The 20,558-nt window shown below is 37.4% G+C and overlaps 1 protein-coding gene across 1 annotated transcript in view; it reads right to left on the bottom strand.

Moving 5' to 3' along the window:
• Positions 1-20,558, bottom strand: part of GRM1 (glutamate metabotropic receptor 1) — a gene marked incomplete at both ends in the record, with an annotated part of 175,828 nt that overhangs the window by 24,616 nt on the left and 130,654 nt on the right. The window contains 4 exons of the mRNA XM_079549919.1: positions 3,628-4,558; positions 9,101-9,227; positions 11,402-11,570; positions 17,310-17,556. Coding sequence (XP_079406045.1) covers positions 3,628-4,558; positions 9,101-9,227; positions 11,402-11,570; positions 17,310-17,556 — 1,474 coding nt within the window. The remainder of the gene's footprint in view (positions 1-3,627; positions 4,559-9,100; positions 9,228-11,401; positions 11,571-17,309; positions 17,557-20,558) is intronic.

The following is a 20,558-nucleotide window of genomic DNA, read 5'->3' as shown; positions in this document are numbered from 1 at the left end:
ATCTCTTCTGATGGAGCTGTTCCATTTTTAATAAATATTTAAATATTCATTTGACAAGTGGAAGAGACTGACAGTATCTTAGTACTGACAACATTCGCTAGGGATCTCTCAGACCCAGATTCAAACTGTCTCACAGAATAATACAGAGCATATCTCTAGGGTTTGCATCAGGACTTTTTTCTGTTCTCCAGGACACAATGATGGTCAAGAATAGAGAGAAAGGGGGAGATTTGCCCTGGAACAGTGCATGGTGCAGCTGTAGGACGTTCACTTGGGTTCTGAAGGAGGTGCTCTTAATTTAACTGAGTACCTTAACAGTCTTAGTGACACTGTTGTGGTACAATTCCCTCACAGTTTCTAATTTCTTCATCCTCATGTATGGGGGGGGGAAAAAAAAAAAAAAAAAAAAAAAAAAAAAAGTATTTCTGGCATGAAGAACATCCTTCCTCTCAAAATCCAATTCTCTGAAATGTTTTAAGGGGCCAGAATTTTCTGATGGAAAACGTACCCCATGGAAACTTCCTAGCCACCTCTGTTTAAAATAGTGCTGTCTATAACTGCTCACAATTCAACTCAACCAAACAAGAGAGTTCATACCCTCATGATTGCAGACAGCATTTTAGAGTGCCTCAGATAAGGAAAAGCAAAGCACTTTCTTATTTAAGTTGAAGATCAATGTTACTGAACATCTTCATTGGAACTGTGTTTGTAGTTCAGCTGAGATAGCCAATTTTCAAAAGGATATTCTGACCTCTGTATCAGCATTAGGTGCAGTGGGAAGTTTTCTATTGATTAATAGATCCCATGCTAATAGACTTCCTTGGTTAATTCTTCTGTTATATTTCAGGAAGGAAAAAGGAAAAGCTGGTGGGTTTCCTGCGCATCCAAAGTTACACTAGCTAAGCTAATTGCACAACATTGCAGGCAAGTGCAAGGTTTATATCAGTTTGACTTGCTCCTGCAAACTGAAACTGGCTTCCAATTTTAAAGTTAACTCAATTTAAATCCATACCTGCACACTATTTTAATGTAAATGAATGTGCTTTTCTATTTAGAGGGAGGAATTGGAATTCACTGGATAAGCAGACAAGATTAGTCCAAACAGGAAAAGAGGGATGAAAATTAAAAAGTAGAAAAACCAGCTGGTATGCAGAAGAACAGATGACAAGAAAACAGAAAAGAAAACAGCTGGAAAACAGATGATCTGAATGAAACACTACCTGCCACTTACAGAGAGGGACATATGGCCATAGGGAAGGCCAATTACAAAATAAAGAAGCCTAACAACAAACAAATAATTTAAATTAGAGAGAAAACTGGAAAATTAATCTCAAGTTTTGTCAGATAATGAAAGACATGAAAAATTTTCCTGGAGACTGCTCCTGTTGGTATTTTCAATTGTTTCAAGTCCAATTTCAGGAAGGATGCAAACATATATTTGAGTTAGCTAGATGCTTAAAAAGTTCTAGCAAGCTGGTTTTCTCAGTATTTTTTTGCTTGGCACAGGAGCTGGACCCTAGACATCAGGCAAAAATAAAACTCAAAGTAAATAATTGTTGAGTTTTCAGTCTTTAAAAATCTGTGGGCTTCCTGGCTATATGTCATTCACACAGGCTCAACAGAGGTCAAGAAATGCTTGCTAAAATTATGCAACAAATATTTTTCCTAAAAGCTCAGGTAAGCTCTGCTGTTTTATAAAAGTGACAATGATGAATGGAAGCTGTTTTTTTTTTTAAAGAGGGAGAAATGTTTTCTCATGTTGCAAACTGGATTCTAAAGTACAGTATCTCTATTTTTTAAAGCATAGTTTTCTTTCAGGAAGGTAGAAGAACAGTGAGCACAATAAAGAATAATAAAGAATTAGTTACTAAGTCACTCATAATGTAAAATACTCAATAGTTTTTTGTCAGACATGCCTTAAAGATAGCAGCAGCCAGAGACTACACTGCAGACACACCACCTTAGTTTCTTACAGACGTGTTAAGACCCAATCCAGTGTTCACAGAATGAGAGGAAAGTAGATGAAGCTTCATCTGAGCAAGGAAATCAAGCTAATGAACTAGAGGTTTTTGGCAGTCTACCATAAAAGGGAGTCTGTTTACTTGCAAGGGGATCTCTCACAACTGCCTTCTACTCCCAACTTTCTCTGAATGGCTTGGGAGTTGAAATTCCATGGAACAGTGAGTTGTGTATTCGGATTACATATGTACCCGTTCGTTTCTTTGCCATTATCTTGTCTGTTTTGTATGGTATTGCTTTCAGCCTTGCCCTTCCATCTCCAGAACATGCGTGTAATCAATGAATACACAGATGTTATAATTAAGATATATACAGGAAAGTTAGGCTAAACAAGTTATCACACTAAAGAAGAATGGATGGAAAGCTTATCCTTATACTGAGCTCACTGAGAAGTCTGTAAGAGAAGCAATCTCCAGAAGAGATCCTTCCCCACTGGTAGTCAGCTCTTAAATGGGGTCTAGGAAAGGTAGAGCCAGGCTCCACCCCTTCCGGTAGCGCAGGAGAATTGTCTTCACCTGTGCTCCCAGGGCTGACTCATTGCTTGCCTCAATTGGTCAATCAGAGGTTCAGGCCATAATTCAGCAGTTCCCATACAAACATGCAAAAATCATTCTTATGCAAACAAAATCAAAACCAGTGCACGCCACTCAGAGAAACCTACAAATCCCAAAGAGATGGAAATTAACTGAATTTATGCGGACTTCACTGGTTCTTTATTATTTTGATATTTATTTTAAATTATGAGGGGAAAAAACCTAAGTTCATGTCTAGCCCTGTTGTGCTTCTTTAAAGATGAAAGTGGGATAAGATCATAAAAAGCATAAACATTGAGACTGCTGCTCACAGGAAGATGCTGGAAGCGACAGTTGTCTCTTTCCCTCTGCTGCAGTTTGCCTGTTTTCAATTTTTAGCAAGAGGAATAACAAGCTTAACAGATGTGAATGCGAACCCATATTCACCATTAGTGCAACTTTTCACACAAACACTGGGTTTGGGAACATGGACAAGTTTACACTGCTGATGATTAAGAGACTTGCTCATAATTCTGAGTATTAAATAAAGCATAGGAATATTATGAAAGGTGCTTTTGGATGACAATCAAGTGGACTATAACAAAACACTACCTTACAAACCAATGTTCAAACTTCAGCTTTCACACACAAACCTTAGTGGCCTTAGACAACTACACATGATTTACAGCCACTCAGACACAGATTTCTGGTTTCCTTTCCTAAAAAGCAGCACTTGCACCTTGGTTTGGAGAACTGTGCAGAGCAACTGTAGGGGTTTGAGTCCCCTCTTACATACAGGGAGAGATAGAAGAAGATGAATTTGGAAATTAGTTACTTTCCCGCTGCCTGACCTGTCCTAGAGGTAGAAGGAGTTGTATACAGGGCTGCCTTTAGAACAGTGCAGAAAATGAGAAGCAACATATCAACATCCACCCAAAATTTAGATATAAAGGATAATTTCTACCTTTTCTGCTATATGTGAGATGAAGAAATATTACATACCTTACTATTCAGAAAAATATGGTCAACCAAGATAGGATGGCAAAGAGAGGGACATATAATACAGAGAGACGTGTATCTTCAGTCAAGCACTTACTTTGGATTTCCAGCCCCTGGTTTCTTTCTCCGGAATATGTTGAGGAAAGTGTTGGACTTGCAAGGTGCCTTGCCATCCCCGACATGCATACGCACCACATCTGAGGTGGTAAAGGCACTGCGGACGTTCCTCTCAGGCTTGGCTATGATGATGTACATCTTAGGAGTGAACATGCACCCCAGGGCCACTGTCACACTCAGGCTCACTGCAAAGCAAGTGGTGATGATCTTGTAGTTGCTCCCAAAATAGATAGGTACAAAGGCCAGCCAGATGATACAAGTGGTATACATGGTGAATGCAATGTACTTGGCCTCGTTGAAATTGGCCGGCACATTGCGAGTCTTAAAGGCATAGTAAGTGCAGCTCATGATGAGGAGTCCATTGTAGCCCACAGGAGCCACGACACCCAAATTGCTGGTGTTGCAGATAAGGTAAACTTCCTTAATGCTGGGATAGGAGAGGATGGGCATCGGGGGCTCCAGGATGATCAGCGTGACCACCAGTGTCAACTGCACACTGATCAAAATGGAGGCAATGACCACTTGGGCCCACGCACTCATGAAGCGTGGCTTGCGGGTACAAATCTTCTTTTTGCTGCCTGCCAGAATGCGTGCAATGCGGTTGGTTTTGGTCACAAGGGCAGAATAACACATGGCAGAAGAGAGACCCACCAGAAGGCGCTGGAGGTAGCAGGATATTGTGGTGGGTTTTGCAATAAGGGTGAAAGGGCAGACATAACCCAGAAAGATGCCAGCAAGGATTATGTAGCAGAGCTCCCGGCTGGAGGATTTGACAACAGGTGTGTCCCTGTAGAGCACAAAGATAAGGGTGACAAACATGGTGACCAGGATCCCCAGGCAGGAAAAGACCACAGCCACAATAGATTCTATATTGCTCCACTGAAGGTATTTTACAGGAATGGGTTCACAGCCTGCAGTGTACAGAAAAGAAACAGAGTGTTAGAAAGTTACCTGCTTGAAGAGAGAACTTTTATTTTACATAATCCAAACATTGGCTTTTGCCTATATATCATGGACTATTTAGACCACTTTACAAATGAGTGAACCACAACATAGGAAAGATTAGATGAAATATTTTCAAAAAATACCATTAGTTCGGAGTGAGTCAAACATTGGCTTATGATGCTACAAGGAGAAATAAAATGTTTCTTCTACTATTCATTAGAAGACATGCTGACAAGTCCAGCATACTAAAGGCAGGGCTGGGAACAGATCACAGACAAAGAGCACCAAAACTTCATTTCAGCAAGGACAGGATTATTGCAAATCAGAATGGCAGCATTTAACCTCCCCAAGTTAATTTAATCTTTATAAAAATAAGAATAAAGACATAGTACATTTTACTGAAGGTGATTTTAGTTAAAAAAAAAAAGTTTTTTTTTTAAACTCTGTCTCATTGCTGAATCTTAATAAGGTCTTGATTTTGTTAAGAGAAAAGCCACACTCAGCCCTTCCCTCCTCAGTATGGTGCATATCTGCAGAAGTCTTCCTGTATGAAAGCTTCTGACACCCAGAATTCTTCTCAATCTAGGTACATCTTCCACATGATGACAAAGAAAAATATTATCAATAATACAAGAAAATGTAAAGTTGTCCCTTTTAAATACAGAATAAGCAAGTTGAGGTATAGATCAGGGCTGAAAGAACAAAACTTTGTTGTGATATCACTGTCAGAAAGAAAAGGGTTTAGTTGAAATTTTAAAAAAGATTTAAAAAAAGAGTATAAGAGTCAGCCTGAGGCAAAGTCCTGACATGGAAAATTTCTGTACAGGCTTTTAATGTCTTCCAAAGTCATTTGAAAGGAAAGAATGCCTTACCATTCTGAACTCTTTGTATCTAAAAGTACTGGTCTGACTTAAATACAGGTAATGCTATGCATCACCTGTAACATCAAGAACAATAAGAATGGTGGTGCATGCATCTGGAAGATGTATTTTATAAGGAAAAGGAATTTTGCTCAGGATTCAGGCAGGTGGGGAGAAACTGTTTTGTGGCAAAATGTAATCACAAAAATTTTACTAGAATTAGGAGCTCTGGCCACTGGCTGCAGCAGCCCAGAGTGGGAATTGGCTCTTAGTTTGATATAAAAGTGAACTAATTGTTCTTTGATTAACACATGCAAAGCTCTTTCCTTTAATAAGAAGTATGTGGTTGCTGGAAGTCTTATATTTCAGTGTATGCTTAGCAATGTAAGCCATACTCATTCAGTCTTAAACAACGTGTTCAGAGCCATAGCCCTGATTCAGCATGTGGGTAAGTATATCGATTGCTTTAAACTTATCCACTGCAAGGTTTTAGAAATCTGTTTTGTTGCATCAGTGCAATTCCTGTGCACCAGCAAGCCCCAAGAGCCACATATGCTACAAACATTGCAAAAAAAAAAAAAGTGCCTTCACTGCTTATATCAGCAAACAGTTGTTGGTTGTCAGCATTTGTGAAGGTGGATCATTTGCCACCTAGGAGACAGTGGACTCAGGAAGTGTGTTGAGATAGGGGGAAGATACTCAGGAAACAGTATGCTTACAAATTATATGCGTTAAAAAAAAAAAAAAATGAAAATTTTAAAAAGTAGATGATCAGTAGCAAAAACTTCACTGTTAAAAGTTTCTAGTAAAAAGCTGTTTGGTAGTTTTCATCTATTATTGTCCCCTACAGTTTAACCATGAATCATCTCCCTGAGTAGAAAGCTAATCGATTTTCACTTTTTTTTTTTAAACTTTTTAAAATTATATTCATACTGCAAAACCAATACAACTCTCCAATATATTTTCTGAGGTCATTAAAGCATCCCAGGTAATCCATTTTATGATAGTTCTATAAAACTTCCTCTCCTTTCTTGTTTTGCTGTTTGTTTAAAGTGAAGAAAACTGGGTATACTAGCTTGATATTCACTGTTCTTATACAGCTTATGATCTGTAAAGGATGGCACTTCTTGGCACAAGACCTTTAGGTACTGACTATTTGTCAGGTTAGGTTAAATATACAGTTTGTTATTTATGGTGAGAAGTTCTTTATGTCTAACTCCACTTCAATGACCACTTTTTTAGGGGAAGTAAGCAAAACATTTTATATTTAAAAATAAAATTTAATATCAGGAAAGGAATGCTGGGCTGCATAGTTTGGTTTCAAATGGAGAAAATGAGAACCTCGAAAAGCACGTCTTGGGAAACAGGTTAGTATGCAATTCACATTTCCTAGAAGGTCTAATAATTTCAAAGTCTATCTGTAATAGAAAATTGTGAATAAAACTGCATACATGTTTGGCATTTATGATTTAAGGCAAAGGGAAATACTTTCTGGAATGCAAGATGTTAATGTCTGTGTCTAGAATGGAAGGGTGTGAATACAACAAAAATAAAAACGTATTTGATGGGGGAAAAAAAATGCTAGAAAGAGGAATTTCAAATTAAAATTTCAAATTCAAATTAAAATCCAGTGGAGATGCCAGCAAAGCCCAAAAGCCAGAGCTTGTTTAGCTGAATTTCCCTTTGCTAAAGGGCAGGATACCAGTAGTTTCTCTTCATAACTTTGTAATTCCTACTGCAATTTAAGTAGATATGAAGGGGTTAAAAATCTTTCCCCAGAGTGAAGCAGCTGTACAGAAACTGTACAGCTGCCAATGCTGCCATTTTGAGGTTCTCTAGGAAATCAGTTGATGGCTGTGCCATCACTTGACTGATGCTACTGCAATTTTAGGACAGCAGCAGCCCAATCTCTTTGCTGAGAAGAAACACAAATCAGCAGGTCACTTACTGATTTCATTAAAAGTTAATAGATTGCAACATGCCCCTGAGATTTTTTCCAGTACTCATGTTTTCTTCAACTCCTTTCAGCAGTGCCTGTCATTTTGACATGCCCCTGTTTGAGCTATTTTGGGCAACCATATTCATTCAAGTGCACATTGATCTCCCACCATGTTCTTGTTCTGCCTTATTGATTAAAAAGAAGCTCCAGTTTTCTTCCCTGAATAGTAAATAGAAACAATTCTGCAAACCTCCAAAACTAAAAGAGCATGGTTCTGATTTAACACTAGCAGACACGGGCATCATAGATAGTAGCACTGAATTTTATCTTCTTCAGCATTCAAGATATATAACTCTATACGCTCTAGATTTTCTAGGGTTTAGAAAAATAATATTTTTATCCACAACTGTGACCCTTACAGAAGGTATTTTTTAAAGACTCCTCTTTCTACTGCCCATTTACACGAAACCTGAAAGAACAGAATGATCACTGAGATATCTGTATCCTGACAAGACTTGCTGAAAGAGGTTCAATTGCACATCAGAGTAAGAGAGGGAAAGGGACTATTTGAGTCAGAGTTACAGGATATAGACACACACACGTGGTACACAACCATAGCTTATTTTCCATTTAAACAAACCAATACCCAAACCAACAAACACACAAACAAAAGAAAACAAAAAGGAAAACTAATGCAATAGGGAACATCTAAATTTTTCCAGTTTTTTGTTTGTTTTGCAATTTATAATACATTTTTAGCTGGAGAAATGGTCAGTTTCCCCTTCCAGAGGAAATCTCCTGAAAGTTCATTTGGTTTCAGTGAATTTGCTTAATATTACTTATCTGTAGTGCTGAAGCAACATTTAGTTGCCACCCAGTTATATTAAAGGACAATAAGTAAGTTGCACAGCTGCTCTTCAGCTACACGGTCAGATAGTTTCTTTGACTATGATGCTCTGGCAGTGAAAATCTGCAGATTTAACATGGGATAAGGTCTTTACAAAGCAGCTTCCCAGATCAAGGTGGTACTTCTCAGTGCATTACATCTGTTTCCTTGAGGTCATGGCTAGTGCAAAGCTCAGAGCAGGTATGGGCAGTTCCCCCAAATGGGTACAAAATAAGAGAAAGATGCCATAGCATACGACTCATTTAAAGCATATACACAGGGAAGACAAGTTCTTGCTCCTCCTTTCCAAATTTTCCCTTTCTTTCGTCTGTCTTTCTTAGGATTATGTTGATTTTCCCTGTGGTGGTGGTGGGTTCAGAGAGAATGATGCTCATACCAAAGGAAATTCTGATAGTTTTTGAAAGCTCAGAAATTCCAAATGAAGTATTACTATTTGCATGACAGAATGAGCAGAAAGCGTATCAAGTCAATCTGACAATGATGCTCTGAGCCCTTGTGATTATCACTGCTAAAATTGCAGCAAATTCTTCTACGTTCATTAGTATTTTTAGCAGCTTTATTAATACTTATGTTAACTGAAAGGGAGGAACAGACACAGTACGTCATTTTATCTTGGTACAAATTTCATCTTTATTGTCACTGCTGTTGAATTGAGCCAAAAGATACAGCACAGTTCAACTTGATGTGCCTTGGGAAGTTTTTTCCTTTAACATCTTTGCATATTAACACCTTATTCTTCAACACACTCCATTCTTATTGTACCCTGTCAAAAAGGAACACATTTTGAGGGACACCTCCCTACCTGTCAGTTCAGCATTTGGCCACCAGCCAAGTTCACAGGCTTTACAAGTGAATTCATCCTGAACAAATTCATTCTCTTTGCAAGCAGTGCAAATCCAGCAGCAGCTCACTTCTCCTTTCCTGATCACCTGAAATGCAAAACATACCCTCAGCAACGATCCTGTATAAGACAGCACAGAGCTTCCCACAGTAAATACATACTGCCTGCATTGTTTAAAATATGATAGGATTTCTGTGCGTGGGACATTGCAAACAATGACAGAATATTTGTCCTTATTCTGTATCTGCCTCTCTGTGCTAGAAATTGTGTTCAAGGATAATATCTTAAGATAACTTCATTTTGTTCTATGCTGGTATTTGGTATTGTGGTGTTGTTTCTTCTCTGAGTTTACCAAAACAAAAAATGGTTTTGTACTTTACAGTGGCACAGTGTTCCATTTCCAATCAAACTTGAGAGGAGGTTTAATCTGGGAGATGGTTCTGGTCAGGACAAGTCATTCAGTGAACACTTAATATCTTCTGCATAGTAAAAAGCAGTAAACTAAGTCAAAGGTTAGAACAAAGTGATTCATGCATTTATATATACTATTATTATATATATGCACAGATAGAAATACAGGCACTCAAATTCTTATTTACAATGAAGTCTCTTTGGGGCTCACCACATCAGTGTAGATAGAAATTAAAATATAAGCAAATTAGAAATTAAACTAAAAAATGATCTATTTTGTTCTAGTAGAAAATAAAAACCAGTATGCGGTGAGCAAGAACACAGTTCAGAACAGCTCTTTTGGAGACAAATGTCCCTGAAAGCTGTATCTTTCTCTCATGTGAATGCTGCTAAGTGCAGTGATCCAATGTTGAAAATTGCTTCCTCATCTCGGCTGCTAGTTTCACTACATGGGGGATGCAAGAAAGGTTAAGGATACCTTGAGCTGCACCAAAGACTCTGCCTGTGTCAGAAACGAGGAATTCAGACTTTGCTCCAGGATCTTTGTATTCATCGATATACAGGGTTAAGTGAAATAAAAGATTTCTTTTTATTAAATGACGAAATGATGGCTTTGTGGGTGTTCTGCATTCTAAGGAAACTTTCCAATAGATTTCAACAGGAGCTGAAGCTAGCATTTTGTATACATGTTGTTTACATATATCCACATACACAAACTGCACAATCTCAAAAACAGAGAAAAGATGTTTTGGAGGGGCAGTAAATACAATACTGCTTCCTCTCCAGGTTTGATAGGGAGTTTCACTAAGCCTTTGCTAAATAATTAATCATCAATTGCTAATAGCAACAATACACAATTCAAAAGCTGCAAATATTCCTATTGTATGAAATCAAAAAGAAAAAGGCATTTCTAAGGTGACATTCCTGAACAGGCTTCTTGCTTTTTTAAGCTTACAACATCCATAATATTTTGATAGTGGTAGAACATGTCTTTATGTCATCCACACATGGCAGGTGGCAAAATATTTGCAGTATGATTCAAATGCTACTGTTTGTGATTTCATTTTTGTTTCCATACCTTCTGTTGTGAACATGAGATATAAACAGGGTTCTGCTTTCTCCTTTGTCTTGTAGATGTTATTGTTGAAACAAAATAGTGGATTCTCATGGGTTACTCTATTTTAAGGATTTGTCCCCAAGTGAATCCTAGCCACTAACCATTGTAGACAGCAACTAAATGAAGATTTCATTTTTTCTCATATAAGGTAAAATTTAATTCAGTCTTGTATTCCTGGAAGAGTCTGCATCATTTGTATAGTCGACAAACATAAAGATGTTACAATTACAAAATAAACAAGAGAGTTTGGCAAACCAGATTGTAATAACAAAAAGAGAATAGATAAAATTCTTACCTGTGTTCTGGGCTCACTGCAAAACTGCAGAGGAGGGATCTCCAGAAGAGACCCTTTCCCCCTGGTTGTCAGCTCTTAAATGGGTCTAGGAGAGGTGGAGCCAGGCTCCATCCCTTCTGGCAGCACAGGTGAAGGCAATTCACCTGTGCTCCTGTGGCTGACTCAGTGCTCGCCTCAGGTGATCAATCAGAGGTTCAGGCCATGATTCAGCAGTTCCCATACAGTCATTACAAAAGGCAGTTTTAGAAAGCATGGGACTTTGTATGGGATACCAAGAACAAAATGTTTATCTAAGAGTTCCTCTGTCCTTTTGGCTTTCTTATAGAAAAGAAAGTTCTAAGTAATACATCCTTTGTCTTGAAAGATGATTGCTTAAGTTTAGTGAAAGAGCATTGCTAGGTAATTCATATTTTTATGGCAGAAAGTGTCTAATGCACACCTTTATCTGCCCCTTCAAGCAAGGCTCGCTGCACACTGATCGGACCATTCCACTCTTGTTCATCTGAATCCTGTAGTCATCAATGTTGAGGACACCCTCATGCCAAGTTCCAATGAGGACATAGTCGTAGCGATTGGGCTCTATGTACTGCAGGTTCATAATATCATACCTTCAAAAGAAGAAATATAAAGAGAGTCACTGTCCTGCAATACAAAGAATAAAATTTTACTGTGGACTAGAATTTCTCAGAAACAACAAACACTTCAGGATTTGCAATAGAATCACAATAAATAGCATCTCTTATTGCTAAATTATTATTGAGTTCCTGTCCTGTTTACAGAAAACTGTGGGTAAAAAAAACTGCGTGTCCAGGAAGAACTGTACAACAAAGACAGCAAACTCTGCTAAAAATTCACATGTAAGCAATGTTTGGATGGTGCATTATTCAGCCACTTTTCAGAATCATTAACATTCACTTGTTGGCTACGTACAGGCTGTTTGTAGCATAGCTCCTGTTCTGAACCCCGAAGTAGTCCTTCAGTAAAAATACTCTAACTAAACTGGTAAGTCACAAGCTTACCGTAGGCACTAGTTACATTATCCAGCTCAGTGAGATTGATGCAAAAAGTTAGCAAACCAGCCACAGTATTAACTTCCTTCCTGTGGGCAAGTAGGACAGAACTTCCAAAGGCTAATATAAAGGAAACGTAAAACACTGCTATAGAAAGCATTCTGCTTCCCCACCTCCATCATTGCCCTCCATTTGTAAGGCCTAATGTGTATGCACACCCTTTACTGTCAAGTGTTCAGTTCCTTCTTTTACAAACAGAATGTGGTTTGTGCAAAGCAGTGATTATTTGTGGTAATTTCATAGTAGGAAATAAGAAAGAATGTGAGAATGAGTAGTGAAGAGAGCACAGGGATGAAGAACCACAAAAGAGGATGAACAAATCATCTGGCCTCTTAAGAGGAGAGTTATGTGGGAAGTATGAACAGGGGAGGTAAAAGAGGGCTGCAAACCAGAGTTCAGCTCTAGAGCTGAAAATCACAAAGCATTTTCTGTTTTACAGATCTGCCTTGTTTTTCCTTACAGGATTGTCTCAGGACAGAAGATGCTTTAGTTTATAGTGAGTATTGCCTATCTGTATTCACATTAAGAATAAAAGGTAAACAAAGTATGAGCTATAAATGAAACTGGAATGTTTGGTTCAGGGCAAACAGGGAAAAATATCCAATGATTTCTCTTTTCCCTGCTGAGGTTCAAATATGCAAAAATTACAACTCAGTAGTTCTCAGAGGAAAGGTGCTAGAATTACTCTCTGGATGCCCAGTTTTGTTAACTGAATCTATGAGATCTCTCTAGAGAGAGATAGTTTTAAAAAATGTCTACTTAAAACTGTATTTAGATCTCAGTCTTGCAAATGTGCATGCTTAGACAACATCAGTGCCACTGCACAGATTCACTGGTCACACTGGAAAAGGAACTCTCACCACTGATCTCAACAGAGCTCCAAACAGGTGCAAAACCCAGCTCTGCAGCTGTGTGATTGCCAACTGGCTCTTAACTGAGGAGTTGCTAAGAAGAGGAGTAAATTTCAAAGTCGTTAGAGAACAATTCTTATTTCCCATCTTTTACAAAGGAACAACATAAAAAGGTGTGCTTTTTTCAGCATAGCAAGAAGCAGTAACAGCAGGGTGCTTTATAATGTAGATTCAGTAAACAGGAGTAATTGAGCAGGAATGTACATGCCTCTTTCTAGCAAGCACAACCTACTTGGTTTTTAGTGTGACCTTGAATTAGATCAATACAAAACAACTTACTATGCACTGGAAAACGAATACAGGAAGGAAAATAAAAGATTACTAAAACTTCACATTCTCTTAATGGAATTTTCAAGCCTACACAGATTGTTTTCTTTTCTACCAAAATATATTACGAGGCACAGAGTAGCATTACAGTAATATCAGTCAAGAGCTGGAAAATTCAAGGATATGATTTTATTTTAGGTTGAAAGCCTATATATCTTATATTTTCTGGTAACACTATTCTCTTTTCTATCTTATATTTTCTGGTAACACTATTCTCTTTTCTATCAGTTATATGCCAAAGAATAAAGTATGAAGACTACAAGATCTTAGCAGTCTTGCATTTAACAAGTTGTAGTACAGTGCTTGAAGCTTTGATACGTACCTTGAATTTTAAGTGGAAGAATGTGATTTAACAAATACATTTGCTTTGGAGACATGCATAAGTTCTTTACCCTTTCTTTCTTTTCTTTAATGAAAAAATCCTGCTTTGAGTAAGGACAAATTCGGTGTTTCAATACCTCCTTCTATCACCATCTTCCTTGTAGACATACACAACTTCAAGAGTTTTGACCTATGTCCAAGCTAAAAATGATTATCTTGAAATAACTGAGTTTGACAAGAGTTGTGAAGCTCTAAGAAAGTGAGGATCATGGAGGCAGCTGGATGTCATACATGTATGGCAGCATTTACAGAAGGTATAAAAGCTTTCTACACATGAGAAAATGAACGATTTTTTTAAAGGTAAGAGCAACCTCTCACATATATTGGGAAATGCCATGACCAATGAGTTGGGATCATGCAAACAAGTTTTTTTTGAGGTGAACAAGACTGTGAGCTGGTCGCGGGCGCATTCATACTCTGAAAAATCTCTGGTTAGCCTGAGATAGCTGAAGTTACTTGCTCAACAGTCATAACACCTGCATTGACAGTAAGTTTGGTATCCTTGAGGGAGGAATGGCAAACAGCAAAGCTGAACAATGCTAGGATGTAACTAGCCTAAACAGCCACCCATGGAGCCAAAGTATGTGCAAAAAAAAAAAAAATGGTATGTGCCCCACGTTCCTTTATATAATGCATATGTTTTAAATGCTTGTATTATGCGCTGATAATTTACTCAAAACTTCGGAGCTAGTAGTCATAAGGTTACTATGTCTAGTAGACATACTGGAACAGACAAGACCTCAAATATGTTCTGTAATGAGATGCATGGATCTGTCCTCTGTCCCTTGCAAAGTTTTAAAACAGATGTGGCGTGGACTCCTGCATCCCTCTTTCCTTCTGCTGCCATTCTGAGAATTTGGGTGACATGATTAGTTTTGAGAAAGTAAATGGGAATACTCAGTGAATGTCAAAAGTTCAGCAATTTTATAAGCGTATTCTTAATAGCAGTAGAGGGAGCACATACTGTTGTCTATTTTCCAAAGCTATATTCAGGTCATTTTTCCTAAAGGCAGTAAAATCAGTTAAGTGAGTGCATTTGTACCCCTCTGATACAGCTCTGCTTCACAGTTCTGCATAAATGTTCTCCAAAGAAAAGATTCCACACAAAGAAATAAACCTTTCAAAATCGCCTCATGATTTCAAATCTCATTTTGATAAAAGCTTGAAAGTATAAATTGAGCCTGAGATAGAAAAAAAAGAGTTTTATCTAAACAAATGGTTAAGCTTTGCCAGAGCTATAAGGAATTCAAAACAGAGAACTGTATGAATGCCAGGAAAACATAACTGTGGGCATCTCTACCTTTTCTAACTGTGATCAGTGTAACCGGGGGGATTATGAGAGACTGTTGCTCAAAGAAACTCACAGATCTTGCTAACAATTGCTGGCTTCTATGAGGGAACATTGCCTTTTTACATCTTGTGCAGTTGATTTGTTTATATGATACAGTAACATAACCTCAAAAAACTTTCTGCATATTTATGATACCTTCTTGCACTGGCATAGAAAAGCTGACAAACCAGGCAATTTCAGTTTGGTCGATCTCTGACTTATTTAGATGCTGTATGCAATGTGCGGCTTTATGTTTTGCTGAGGTATAAAATGATCTTTGGTTACATTGAAAATGTATGGCACATTCACTTGTCTAGAAAGACCTTTTCTTCGTAGGGCTGTGGCAACACAAATATGAATCTTGAGTTACATACATATAGGCATAAACTACTGCTGGAGAACAAAGATCCAACCTGTTTTTCAGATCACATTGCATATATACATTATTATTCATTAACATTATATCACCCATGTCATAAATACCACAGAATGATACAAGAATTACAGGATGAACAACAAGAAGATTGATTGAGCTTCCTTAACCAAACTGTGAAAATATAAATGATGAGCAAAAATTACCTAACATGACTAATCAAATTCTAAATAGGTGAGGGAAAAAAAAAACAAAAAAAAAAAACAAACAAACCATGCCATAAATCAAGGAATAAATTCTATCATCCTGACCTACTAAAAAAATACCCCAATACAAACTCTTCTATATTTTGAATTCAAGAACCATTTGTTATGATTCTGGGATTTGTACTGGTGAGAGTTGTGGAAATGCCCTCAGGTGACAAGATAATAAACAAGATTTGAGCTAAAATTGGAAAATTACATTTAACATCAATCTAAATATCTAAAAAGTAGACAAAACAAGGTATGCAAATGCTTTTATGGACATAAATAGTGCATAATAAATTTAGAGTTATATTAAGCAGTACTTTTTCAATGCTATCTAAACTATATGTGCTAAGATAAGATTTATACATTTGCATTGAATGTATGAGTATGTGTAATAATATAAGGAATTGCTTACCCATTAATTTCAAAATCTGACCTAGCTCATCTACACTTCAACTGGAAAAATCTACAGTATGCAGTATTCAATGAGACAAGACCAAATTGATCAACTTTTTCTTATTCTAAATGTATTAAGCAGTTTAAATGCTTGTATTATGTGAATGCAGAAAGCAATGGAAAGAACAGTAAAAAAGTTCATCAGTTCTGATAACAAAAGGTAGGAATAGATACAAGGGTTGCTTTAAGGCCACCGTGTCTTGCAAATATTCCTTGAAGGCTGCAAACCGTTTATTCCAGAGCACTGCTTTTGTGCAGTGTTGGCACTCAGATGCATTTATGCAGTAAGCCCAAAGATGGAGTGAGAGAGTCTTTTATAACACTTTAATAACTCAGTAGGAAAACTAACTTAAATGAAGAAACCTCTAAGCAGAATTCTGTTAATAATGAATCATATGCACCAGCAGCTGAATTATATTTATTTTAAATAAATAAATACATTAATCTGGGAGATGTGTCACTTAAAATATTTGGACAGAGCCCATAAACCTAAGTGAAGAGGGAAAGATTTGTCAGCTGTCTTCCATGAGAGAAATCAAGGTGACGCCACTGCTGTCTCTCTCATTGCTGGGTGCACACTGTGTCTTCTGGGGGAGAGGGGGAGAAGGGGGCATGGACAGTAGCAACTACCATAACAGGAATCTACTGGACCCCACGTGAGAGGAACACAGTACCTTCTAGCAAACACCATTAATTATCCTGCCTGACCTGTCTGTGAATTCTGGGACAGCTGAATTTATTTAAAACTAGTTAAGGAGAGCACACAGTAGTTCGGCAAGCAAAACTAAATACTTTCTGGCATGGATGCACTGTTGTGTCCTGGGGCACACAGACCAGCTGAGTTCCAGTTGGAAAAGGATATGCTCTATAGACCTAACTTTAAAATTTCAGCAAGCAAATTCTTTGTTAAACTCCAGTCACTTCTATTAGGCCTTATCCATAAAAAAGCCCTAGTGCTGAGCCCATTACTAACTCAGATACCAAAAATCTCTGAGATGCAGTCTGTCCTCCCCCAAAACACTAGAATTGTTAGGCTTTACAGCAACTCTTAACCCAACAGAAGCAGTAATTATCAATTTATCTTGTGTTATCATTGTTATTCCTTTCTACTAGTAAGACTCACCCAGATAACTCTGTTTCTGTTTCAGAGTGTATTTGCTGCATGCTTTAGCAAAGCAGCCAAAGAAAATCAAACCAGTAACAACACCCACATCCCAGTATCTGGTATAATATGTTGACATGAAACTTTACCTTCCTGGGGCATCTCCCTTTTCATCAAACCAAACTTCTTCTCCAGAAACACCAATGAATGTGGACTTGAGGAGAAACTCCAAGAGTTTGCTGCCATCAATTGGCTTCATAGCATCACACAGCCCAACATGTCCTGGGCAAAGGGAATGATGCATGTTTTGGAGTCCATGAGCCATAGCATATATAGCATTGATGACGAATCCCATTTTACTGTCCTGAACATAGTTTTCTTCTAGGCTTTCATTACCTAAAATAGGAAAAATAAAAATATTATTATAAACATGAAAAAAATGTGAAAATATGAAAAAGTGGTAAGAGATTAAAAGGCTTTTCTTAAAAGCTTTAGAAGTATAAACAAAATGTAAGAAGGGGGTTAAATTTACATATATGTATTTGTCAGAAATCTTTAAATCATTGAAAGTGAAATGAAATGGCTTTAGAGAAAACCACAGCTTAATCAAATTGTCAGCCTTAATTTGCTTTTTTTAAATAATTATCATTTTGCATTCCACAATGTTACTTATGCTAAAAAGGGTTAAAAAGCTCAGCATAAGAAGGATGCAACTTGCTTAAAAGTTTGATTTTTCGTCACACTTGAAGATTTATTTATTTTTTTAATCTCTTAGTTTTTAAGGACCAGTGTAGCAATGTCCTTCCAGTGGAAGTAAGCAAACAATGTAAATCAGCACCACTTCTCATGTTATTTATGTTAGCTAAAGTAAAGCGAAAGTAGTAGAGAAGCCAGTTGGTGTTCGCTACAGAAAGTCTAAGGAAGTTTGTAACACTAAAAGGCATTTTATGTAACTGCAGCTTAGAAGATCTGGCATGAGCAGACATGCAAGTCTTCGTCCACTGAACAGAAACAATGTGGCAGTGAATGCTTTCCTCTTGAGAAGGTTTTAGTACTGATCTGCTGACACTCGGGCCCTGCCAGAGGGTGCCATTTGTGGCTGTGTCTCAAGCCAGAACCCGTGGGAGTAAGGCTGTCCCCTGTTTCCTGTCACAAGCTGCTGGATGCTGCCAGTGCTAACCCTGAGTCGCAGAAGTCTGAACCACACAGGTCCTGAGGGCTGGGGGAACAAGAAATCTCTCTGTTTTGTTTACCTTCCCCTGAGTCATTCTCTCTCAATATGCTCCAAGTTGCAAAATGCTGCTATCTGTGGGCCTCCCACATTGGTGTTAACAGGCATTTGCAATCCAGCCTCTGATACTTAGACACAGTAACACCTTGTCTGCGCTAAGGAAGTAGGATGTGTGAGAGACAAGGTGTTAACTGACACTTCTCAAACCTAGGTTGGAGAAGGTAGCTGTCATTCTAATACAAAGAAATGAGGAAAATCTACAACTTCACAGAAACTTTTAAGTTAAAAAAACAGCTTCTTCTCCTAATGAAGATACTGTATGTCTTTCAAGCTAGATAAGGAAGACACTCCTTACATTCATCCTTGGGAAAAAACAGATGTGGAAGGACTTCTCAGCTTCTTTGCTTTTATCTGCAGATTAGTCCCGTAGAACACTGTGAATTTACCACTCCTGCCTTCCTATAGACAGAGAATGAATATGGTCTCCATCCTGATAGGACAGAGATGTGGCATTGCAGTTCTCTTTGTCATGAAGCCTGTCAGTAGCAAATAGCTGAAGCACCGACTGATAGGTCATGGCACTCAACTGTTTTTTACCCAAGAGTTTATTTTAGTTGCCTCCCTAATTTCTCAATTATTTTTAAAATGTATAGAAACATACACATCAGTGACCTTTGCAGGAGATAATGACAGTATCCATATACTTTTCCTGAGACAAATGTTCAGGTGGCTGCCAGAAGTAGTAACCTAAATGTAGCAGAACTTGCCAATGTTTTGAAATGAGACTATTTTCTTCAAGTATATGTTAACACAGCAAAGTATAGATTTGGTTTCTCATATTTCAATATAACATGCATACCTCCAAAGAGAATAAACATTTGATGGTGGGAGGATTTGCTTTTGAACAATTAGATGTGAGCATCTTGTTTGCTTTGAGGCTTGAAACACAGTGTCCCACTGCAGAGATGACTGCTTTTCTGCACTTACAGAAATAGTTGTACTCGAGTGAAAAGTAACATGCAAAGCCTAATCTGGTAATGAGTTGTCCACATATCAGTAATATAAACTTCCCTATGTGTAAATAAGAGATTTTACAGTAAATTTTCCATGAGAAGTCATGCTTTACCTAAACTTAGCTTCCAGCTGTCAAAATCAAATTTATTTCATTTTCACCATCCACAAGTTATTGATATACAAATGTATTTGAGCTTGTAAAAATTCACTTATGAGAATCAGTAGGAACAGATCTTTTTAAACAAGGGAGATAATGTAATTATGTTAAGCCAAAGAAAAAACACAGGCAATCAATGTTCAATTTGGTTTTCACAGAATAGCTGCTTAATAAATGCAAGAACTATATTTTGTTTGGTGCAGGGCTTCTCTGTAAAGCCTTATTTTTCCTTAAAAGGTCTTTGAAAAGTAACAGAGAAAAATAGAACTCTGGACTGAGAAATTCGTACTTTTCTTTCTCCTCTCACCCTCTGGAAAAAAAAAGAAAGAAAGAAAGAAAGAAAAAAAGATCATTGATCTACAAAAGTACTCAGAACACTAGGGTAAATTAACATTTAAAACAGAAAAATACTTTATTATCTTTCCTTTTTTTTTTTTTGTTTAATTTTTGGTGGAAACCTTAGTTTTCATTAAGAAAAGAAAAACTGTAAGCTATGTGAGTACTGGATTAATTGAAGTCACTCGAACTAGGTCATTAACTTTTTGAATGACATTGAAGAATTCAGGTCTCCTACATTTCACGCTTATTTTTATATTGGATGCAATGCAAATCTTCCCTTAGCCATTTCCTTTTAACAGTTCCTCAAAGCTTTGGGTCATTTTATTTAATTTTTTTTTTAATTTTATTTTTGGTTGGTCATCCTATCAAAGATGAAAAAGAAAGATAAACTACGTAAAAATAAAAATTATTTTTAACAACAACACACTCTGGCTGTACACAATAGAAAAATGCTCCCAACATTGCCAGAAATAATAGCCTTAGAAAATGCAGAAGGACAGAAAAAATTTCATGAAGCGATGCCTTTCCTTTCACTGTAATGTGCCTCAAATGTAACTAATATTATCTTCAGGCAGGGACTTAGACGGAGCTGAATGTAAAGCAATGATTAATATCTAGTGCCTTTGCTGTGAAGCAAGTATGGGGCTATCAGCATTC

Source organism: Tetrao urogallus (assembly GCF_951394365.1).
Source record: "Tetrao urogallus genome assembly, chromosome: 2".
NCBI lineage: Eukaryota > Metazoa > Chordata > Aves > Galliformes > Phasianidae > Tetrao > Tetrao urogallus.
This window is presented reverse-complemented; position numbering and strand designations above follow the sequence as displayed.